This window comes from Rhea americana, unplaced genomic scaffold (assembly GCF_003343005.1).
Source record: "Rhea americana isolate MKP2758 unplaced genomic scaffold, rheAme1 scaffold_38, whole genome shotgun sequence".
In the NCBI taxonomy this organism is placed as follows: Eukaryota; Metazoa; Chordata; class Aves; order Rheiformes; family Rheidae; genus Rhea; species Rhea americana.
The window spans coordinates 719,107-728,385 of record NW_028186512.1 but is presented as its reverse complement, the minus strand read 5'-3'; the positions used below and the strand labels follow the sequence as shown (position 1 = coordinate 728,385).

The following is a 9,279-nucleotide window of genomic DNA, read 5'->3' as shown; positions in this document are numbered from 1 at the left end:
GGAGGAGGAGGAGGAGGAGGAGGAGGAGAGGCGCGGACAGTGGGAGCCTCGGCGCGCACTGGCAGGGGTGGGGAGGGGGAGGAGAAGAGACCCCGGGCACGGCAGCAACGCCCTCCTCCTGATCGGGATAAAACACATTCTGTGCAAAGAAAAAACAAAAACAAACAAAAAATCAAAACAATCTATATAGAGCTGCAGGACAGGAATGAAAGATCACAGACCAAGTGCACAAGTCTGCGCCTAAAGATAGAGAAAGCCACAGAACCGGGTTCAGACAACGCCTCCAGCAGGAAAAGGGAAATCAACAACACCCCCTGACAGTCTGAGCGAGCAGCAGCCAAACTCATGCACATCTCTGGTGGTGCCACGGACTGAGAGAGAGAGAGGCAGACAGACAGAGAGTTCACTCGTCCGCTCTGGGCATTTCTTGCATTCTTCTCCTCCTCTGGCACTGTGTGCGGTTTTAAACTTCGCCGCGGATCGGCTTTTCTGCGGGGACCTTCTGCGAGTCCTGGGGAAGTTTGCTGGGCTTTTTTTCTTTCTTTTTTCTTTTTTTTAAATGAACTGCTGAAACGTTTTTGTAGCTGCCTGGGGGAGGTGGGCGCTTCAGCGCCGAGGCAGCACGTAGCTCCCCGTCCCCGCCGCCACCCGAAACTTGGCGCTCCGGGAGGCGGCCGGGACTGCCCGCGGCGCCAGCGCGCAGCGCCCCGCGAGCCGGCCGCGCTGCGCCCCGCCGCCCTCCGCCCCGTTTTCTGAATTGCTCGCACTTGGGCGTTGCTGTCGTCTTCGGCCCGGAGGGGGTGGGGGTCTGCGACTCGGCTGGTGCCCTCCGCAAAGCTGCAGCCACCGCTAAAGCATTGGATCCCTCAACGTACTGCGAGAGCCCGGTGTACAGCCCGGACCTGTGCCCCAACATGATCGCCGCGCAGGCCAAGCTGGTCTACCAGCTCAACAAATACTACACGGAGCGCTGCCAGGCCCGCAAGGCGGCCATCGCCAAGACCATCCGCGAGGTGTGCAAGGTCGTGTCGGACGTGCTGAAGGAGGTGGAAGTGCAGGAGCCGCGCTTCATCAGCTCCCTCAGCGAGATCGACGCCCGCTACGAGGGGCTGGAGGTGATCTCGCCCACGGAGTTTGAGGTGGTGCTCTACCTCAACCAGATGGGCGTCTTCAACTTCGTGGACGACGGCTCCCTGCCGGGCTGCGCCGTGCTCAAGCTGAGCGACGGCCGCAAGCGCAGCATGTCCCTCTGGGTGGAGTTCATCACCGCCTCGGGCTACCTGTCCGCCCGCAAGATCCGCTCCCGCTTCCAGACGCTGGTGGCCCAGGCCGTGGACAAGTGCAGCTACCGCGACGTGGTGAAGATGATCGCGGACACCAGCGAGGTGAAGCTCCGCATCCGCGAGCGCTACGTGGTGCAGATCACGCCCGCCTTCAAGTGCACCGGGATCTGGCCGCGCAGCGCTGCGCAGTGGCCCATGCCCCACATCCCCTGGCCCGGCCCCAACCGGGTGGCGGAGGTGAAGGCGGAGGGCTTCAACCTGCTCTCCAAGGAGTGCTACTCGCTGACGGGCAAGCAGAGCTCGGCCGAGAGCGACGCCTGGGTGCTGCAGTTCGGCGAGGCCGAGAACCGGCTGCTCATGGGCGGCTGCCGGAACAAGTGCCTCTCGGTGCTGAAGACCCTGCGCGACCGGCACCTGGAGCTGCCGGGGCAGCCGCTCAACAACTACCACATGAAGACGCTGCTGCTGTACGAGTGCGAGAAGCACCCGCGGGAGACCGACTGGGACGAGGCGTGCCTGGGCGACCGGCTGAACGGCATCCTGCTGCAGCTCATCTCCTGCCTGCAGTGCCGCCGCTGCCCCCACTACTTCCTGCCCAACCTCGACCTCTTTCAGGGCAAACCCCACTCGGCCCTGGAAAGCGCTGCCAAACAGACCTGGAGGCTGGCCAGAGAAATCCTCACCAATCCCAAAAGCCTCGACAAGCTATAGGGCTAACAGCCCCGCGCACAAAACTAACCCTCCGGGAACAACGACGGCGACTAAAAACTTTTTATTTAACGCGAACGACGACGGCGAGAGGCGGCGAAAGACCCGCGCCGCGCCGCGCCCCCACCCACCTGCAGCTCGGCCCTCAGACGCGCGCAGGCGGTTCCCCAGCATAAACTCGCAGTGCCGCGCTCGGGCGACGGGAAGAGCCTCTCCTCGCTTCCTCCGCGGTGAATTTTTAAAAAGTCACAAAAAGAAGCGATCGGACTTTTGCAACACCAAAACGAAACCCCAAAGGTACATTTTCGAATAAATGTATAGTCCTTTTCTTATTCTTTCTTGTTTGCCTGAATGTTGTCACCAAGTGAAAAATTATTTAACTATATGTACAAATTTCCCTTTAAAAAAGTTTTACTGATGTTAAATGTATTTCAGTGCCAAGGTCAGATTATGTGCCCCACAACTGACTTGTTGCAAATAGTAATAAAAATATTACTTTAACTTTACATTGACTTTTTTGTGAATGGGTCTTAAATTCGGACTTCTAGATTCTTTCTGAACCTCAGAAAAAAGAAAAAAAAATAGAAACACGAAAATTAAAGATAGTTTAAACACGATGCCTAGCCAATAGTTTAGCTGGGCATATTCACTGACGTTTTCTAAAGTTTCCTCTAATCTCTATTAAAATGGTACAGCTAAGAAAAAAAATACTTATATATTGTGCAGTTGAGCATGTGACAACATCCGTTATATTTCCGTGACTTTACATGACTTTAAACTTCCCCTCTAAATCTTGAGAGTATAGGCACCATCTCACAGCAACCGGCCAGAAATTAGACCGAATTAGGGGAGCACAGCATTTCTATCGTATGTTCGCCACGCTTATGTTCCCTTGTAGTTTTCTGGTAAATCTCAAACGCCTGGCATTTTCTTTTAAAAATACATCGCTCTTTGCTTTCGCTTGCCAGAGCGTACGAGCTATCCATTTGACTTTGACACGGAGGAAGTATAGATCTACTCTGAATAATTAATACGCTTTGGAGCAACTGGTCGATATTTTTTTTAAACAGACATTTGTTTTTCCTGGATTTTAAGTACAGCATAAAACCGCACCGTAGCGTAGCGGCGTACCCGGACGAGCACATAAGCGAATTCCAGGGCAAAGCAGCCGATTCTGCATTAACACTCCGCAACCAGACATCTCCAGCCCCGCTCCCCGCCCAAGCCCCTCTCCCGTAAAACGTCAAATGTTARTCGATTCGTTGCATTTTATGCTGCAGCGATTTTTAAGTTTTGTAAGGATGACTTTAAAATAGTTGCAGTATTTTTCTGGAAAACAGTTCTGAGTTTTCAAAGCATCCTCATTATCTGCTCTAGCCACCCCAAATATTTCCAGGTCGGTTTGGAGCATTTCGAGTGAGTTTTCGTGCCCTTGCAGAGGGAGGTAAAATGCAACTTCTTGCTCTAACGGACTACTTCCGTTTCTTTGTGGACGGATCCGGAAAGAAATAGCCACTCGCATTTGGGTTGCTTTTGTCTTTAAGTTAAAACGAAATTAAAAGCTCAAAATAGAGCCCTTAACTGAACTTAAAGCAAACTGCGATCACTCAGAATGCAATCCTGCCTGCCGGGAACCAGACACCGACTGTGCAAAATGCCCCTGTAAACGCGTTTTTGCTCCCTGCGCGCCCAAGGAGCCGTGCATGTTCGCTCTCGGCCGATTTTACACCCAGCCCGCTTCGCTCGGGGCCGCGTTTGGGGAGCTGCTTCCCGCGGCGGCGGCGGCAGCAGCAGCGAGCGCTGCCGCGCCGAGCGCGCCTCACCTGCCGAGAGCGGCCGCGGCGCCGGGCGCAGCGCAGCGCAGCGCCCCGCGCACGCGGCCGCAGTCAACGCTGACCTTATCGGCCCCGATAGGATCTCCGCGGCAGGCTGTCCTGCGGGAACGTGTCCGGTAGTTCAGACAAATACACAAGTAACGTTCATYCCCCCGGCACGTGAAGACTCATTAGTTCAGCGAGCCGCCGCCCTCGCGAGGGGCCGAGGGCTCCCGAGGGCCCCGCTGCTGCCCAGGTGCCGCCGCGCGGGCGGGGCGCGGGCGCCGGTGCTCGCAGGGAAGCGGCCCTGCAACGCGGCCGCGCCTAACGCAAAAGCAGGCAGGTCTGGTTTGTAGTGCCCCCCCCCCCCCTTTTTATACACACACAAGACTTACGGAGGAGCTTCGAAAAACAAAACAAAAAATTAAGGCCCGACCGAAGTAGCATCACAACTAGAATATAAGAGATCCCTTCTATATTCATGTAAATTCATGCAGCTTTTATAGGAAGCTAAGCAACATCTCTCAGGTACCGAACTAAAGCTACAGTCAGACCAGAATGCCTGCTCGCACTTTCGAAAATAACCACTRCCGAATGCAGGAGAAAGAGAAAAGAAAACAAAGTGAATGTATCTTTCACTTTTCTATGAATGTTTCACTGCCCCATGAAACAGGTAATAGGAATGGTGAATTCTTAACTGTATTTCCATGTCCTGTGTGCTAAACATGGGACAAAAAAAGCATACCGTAAGCAGAGCTGTAAGACTTTTTTCACACTAATACAATACCTAACAAAGCATTTTAGATTAATGATGCAACCCAGTAACATATCAAAATGTCTTTATATTGAATACTTCTATCCTTTTCACCATCATTAAAAAAAGCTATCAAAAAGGTAAGCATATCACAATTTTAAAAGCTTTTTCGTACTTTAAACCATTTCAAAAACATTTTAGGATCAACAGAAAAGTTAAATTTCATTTATGGTACCACATAAAATCACAATTCTAGTTAATTGCTCATATTACGTTCTAGCTGTAAGAATTTAATAGTATTCAGTATTCTTTTTCAAAATAAATTTACTCCTTGATAGTATTTGATAATGCCATTTTTAATACAGACAAGACCAATTTATTCAATAGGAACAAAGAACTGAACTGACGCTTAACAAACAAGATATCCTCTACAGAAAAGCAAAGACCTAATTCTGCATAGCACCACTACTTCAAATTTTTTCCTTCAAAAAAATTATCCTATTTATTAATAAACAGTTATATAAAAATTCAAGAGCCTTCACTATGCTTAAAATTGAATACAAGAATATTTACCAGCAAGCTGCCATACTTTCGAAATGCTGCTGTAACACTATAAAAATGTTCAAGTGGCACCTTATTGAGTGAATTTTACAATGTAATGCCTTTGAAACTGGATTTTTACTGAAAGGGTTCCCATTTTAAGCAAAACACAAGTAATCAAGTATTCAGAGCAAATAAAGTTTGCGGAAATTAACAAGTTGGTTCAGAAGCGCATTTTAAGAGGGCAATTATGTTTTCTGCTTAGGTACGATAAATAATAACGGACCCTATAAAATCTCTTATAGAATAATAAGATACAGAAGCACTGTAAGCTCAAGAGTGTAGGAAGTTAAGCACTATGTTATATTGGCATTATATTAAAAAGGGAAAATAAAACAAAGCATTGGGGCTAACAGCCTTGTTGAACTTTCTAGTATTCACATAGGCCTGTGATCCAAGATGTCTTTATTTAAGATGCCTCCCTGGAGCTTTATTCGCAGCAAGCTAATTAACATTCAAGCAGGGTCAAATTGTGGGAAGGGGAGAAAAGGGAGAAGCAAAGAAGGTGTTACCTAAGTGAAGTTCAGTAATGTGTACAGTCGGTCACAAACTTACTAAAGGGGGAATGTAGCAGACCAATAGAGGTAGAGGAAGCAGAATGAAGAATTAAAGGTCGTAAGTAATTTGTCATCATCTCTCAGAGCTCAGGGTCAATGATCTCTTACCTTCGGGTCGATTTTCTTAAAACTGGGATCTTCTTCATCTACCTCAAAGTAGACCTCAGAGGAAGTGATGGAAAGAGTGCCTTTCACTACAACTGAGGGTGCCACAAGCTGAGCTGGTGCACTTAGGTTAACTGGACCTGCCAAAGGGCAAAACCACCAACAATATTCAAAACAGAAAAGACAACAAGTGCAAATTACTAGCTTTTCAAGCTGAATATATGAAAATACATAAACAAAATGAAGAGCTTAGCTTTTTTTTWAAAAAAAGCTTTTATCCCAGAAAAGAAAAACATATGTAATAGATTTACAGTGTCTCTCTGCTGTTGAACGTCGAAGCAGCTACAATTGCAAACTGATGCATTTATTATACATGCCAGAGATGGCTTTAGCATAGCAGGATATAATTTTTTTACTCAGCTGCATTTTGGTTTCGAGAAACTTCAGTAGTTGCATACCTCCTTTTATAAGCAATATAGAGAGTGCACACATGAACACTTGCAATCTTATTGTCAAATGTGTTTTTTTTTTAGGAACTGGAGAGTTTCAATAGCTTTCTGCAAAGATGAACACAGCAGTCAAGGCTCAAAGTTTTCTAACTGTAAAGTGTTCCCTCATGGATGCTAGAAATCTATTGTTAAGGTTACACAATGTAGTAGAGTCTAAAGTAAAATGTTTTAAAGATGCTTTTGATTCCCTGTTAAATATTGTTCAAGGTTTCCATATAGTGTTAGTGTAGCTCAGGGACTGTGGGAGTAAACAGCTGGAGGGTTGGTTTCCAACTGAATGAATTTTTATTGGAATAATCACATCTCCACAGGGCTTATCACAGGGACAAATCAGACTACTACTGAAAACAATAGGTTCGGCACAGATCTGACAATACAGGACCTATTATATAAACTAACACATATAGAAAGAAAGGAGGTTAGGTTTGTCATCCAGCTGATTAAGAGGCAAGGAAATGAAGTTACTCGGTTGCAGTATTCTCTGACTTCCGTAAAACTGTGGAAGATATGAAAGTGACATAGACAATTTTGTTTTAATAAAGCATCTATAAATGAGGTACACACGTTCAGGTAATCAATGTGAGAATAACTGACAAAAAATTCAGATGAATTGTCATTTCCATCGATTGTTAGGAGTGTGATGGTCCTTAATCTCACATCAATCTCAATGTGTGCCACTAGGACAAAAGAAGAGATGCTCTGCTGAGATCAGAGCAGCTTTGCCCTCTATTCCCAACGTACAAATACATTGTGTTTGCAGATGGGCATGAGATAGCTGCAGAACTGCCATGATTTCCCAAAGCTCACCCCCCACAAATGGATGAAATAAGCAGCTATGTGTTCTTTCGCTGTCTCCCTTTGCCCTCTGTACATTAGCATGTAATCCAGAGGAGAAATAACATTTTTTCAATCACTCTCAGACATTCAATTACAGGGCAGGCAGACAGCTGCAGAAGCTGGGGCAGTCCAGGTCCTGTAGAAGACCCCTGACAATTTCCACTTCATTTCTAACCCACACCACTTTATTAGTGAGGATTACTTCTTAATCCTATTGCCATTGTCAAGATTATATAATTAAACTCCCCTTTCCCCTCTATTACAGTATGAATGTATTACTAGAAGCAATGAATGTATAATAAAAGAGAAGGAAACCGGGAGAAGTCTGTTGAGAAGGAAGCTCATGGCAGAAAGGAAAAAAAAAAAAAAAAAAAAAAAAAGGCTCACATACACAAAAATGCCATTGCATTATTCTCCAATTATTTTGCTTTACTTCACTCTTCCTATTTTTTTTTAATATATGTTGTAATTTTAACTTTGCTTTTTTTTAAAAAAAGAAAAAAAAAAAAGAGTTGAATGCAGCTTGGGCAAGGGCCAAGCAAACTGCCAATAAATAACACTTCCAGTAATTTCACTAAATTATCGTAATTGACAATTATACTACTAATTCTCAAGGAACTAGAATTATCCAAGAAATGAAATCTCTCTCTACAATAAAGGGGCATGGAAACCAGATGAGAAAGTTGAAAAGCATGGAGAAGTTCACATTTTCCTGAAAACTCATGTTCCCCAAGTAACAGCGAAGATGCATCAGAACTCCCAGTCCCTGCAGTGAGGGGTTACTACTTGTATTTCGAACTGTATAGAGATGGGTTCATTCCACTTGGACTGCAGTATCAGCAAAGACGGTTGCATGTGACCTACTAAAATCAATCAAGTTCAAGGAACTGAAGTAGTACTTTTTTGTCAGGAAAAAGAAGTGAAGTCAAACATGGCTATGGCCTGTGGGAAAGGCACTCGAATGGGGGAATAACAGGAGGTTTAAAGGAGTTAAACCTAGTGCATGTAGAGATCTTCTGAACCCAAGAAATAACTAATATACACAATTTTTATAAACTCAAAAAAAAAAAAAGYTCTCCAAAGCCTTTAATTACAGAAAACTTACCTACGTGCCCACTAGTCCTAGTGCTCTGAGGAGTGAAACAAAATCAAAACTAGAGAAAGCAAGCTCTTTTCAAGAGAGAGCTACTGTTCCTAAGGAAGGTTTCTCCGAACGCTGACAGAAATCTACTGCAGAAGCAAGAAGGTTATAAAAGCCAGAGAAAGAAAGCTCACAACTCTCCTCCAGTAAAATCTCCAGCATTTGAGGGGCACAGAAAAATGATCTTTCAGTAACTCATTTATGGGAAGGAACAATTTGTCAGTGTGTGTCCTCGAACCATTATTCGCTGTAGAAAARGGGAGATCAGAATTTAACCAGTAAAGAAGCTGAGGAGAAACTAGACAGCTGGAGTTACCCGTGAAGTTGTCCAAATCTTTATCCTCAATGGATGACAGGGTATCATCGTCACCTTCCAAGAGAATCTCACTTTCTGAGTTCTGATTTCCTAAAACTTGACTCTTGATGGACTGCTTTCCTTTAGCAAGTACATCTTCATCTGGAGCTGAAATGAAAAAGAAAAAGCACTGCTGTCTGTTAGGTCCCAGAGGCAACAGTTACCACGCAGGATAATAGCCTTTAAAATGAAAGTTGAGGAAGAAAACCTTGTTCAGGACTCACTAGGGGAAGCACCTGTGTTAATCCTCTAGTGTTAGGACACAACTAGTTTTAATCCTATTAAGCCTGCTCGGAATTATCTGGAGCTCACTGCAGCGTTTAGCTCCATTTCAAGCCTGCGACAGAGGGGGAGAGGTGCGAGGGACGCTCTCGCCGCSGCGGCTTGCCAGCGGGAGCTGCTGCCGTCGAGCCGGCTCCCGCAGCAGGGCTCGGGCGGGGAAGGGGGGCGCTCCCCGCGGGCGGCTCCGCGCCGGTCAGCGGCCGCCTCGGGCATGGCCGGGATCCCTGCGGCTGCCCGCGCAGCACGGAGCGCGGCAGGGGAGGGGAGAGGCGCAGCGGGCCGCGGGAGCGCGTCCCGGGCAGCGCGCACCTGCTCCGCGCGGCGCCAGCAGCGG

General features: G+C 46.8%; 2 protein-coding genes across 3 annotated transcripts in view; one reads left to right on the top strand and one right to left on the bottom strand.

Moving 5' to 3' along the window:
* LRBA (LPS responsive beige-like anchor protein) overlaps window positions 1-9,279 on the bottom strand; it is a 399,174-nt gene that overhangs the window by 172,261 nt on the left and 217,634 nt on the right. For both annotated transcript variants that reach the window (XM_085313166.1, XM_085313167.1), the window contains exons 39-40: window positions 8,625-8,771; window positions 5,825-5,961 (exon numbers count right to left, since the gene is read on the bottom strand). In XM_085313166.1, the coding sequence (XP_085169292.1) occupies window positions 5,825-5,961; window positions 8,625-8,771 (284 nt within the window). The remainder of the gene's footprint in view (window positions 1-5,824; window positions 5,962-8,624; window positions 8,772-9,279) is intronic.
* On the top strand, window positions 10-2,497 carry MAB21L2 (mab-21 like 2). The gene has a single exon (XM_085313164.1). The coding sequence runs from the start codon at window positions 915-917 to the stop codon at window positions 1,992-1,994; it is 1,080 nt and encodes a 359-aa protein (XP_085169290.1). The 5' UTR covers window positions 10-914; the 3' UTR covers window positions 1,995-2,497.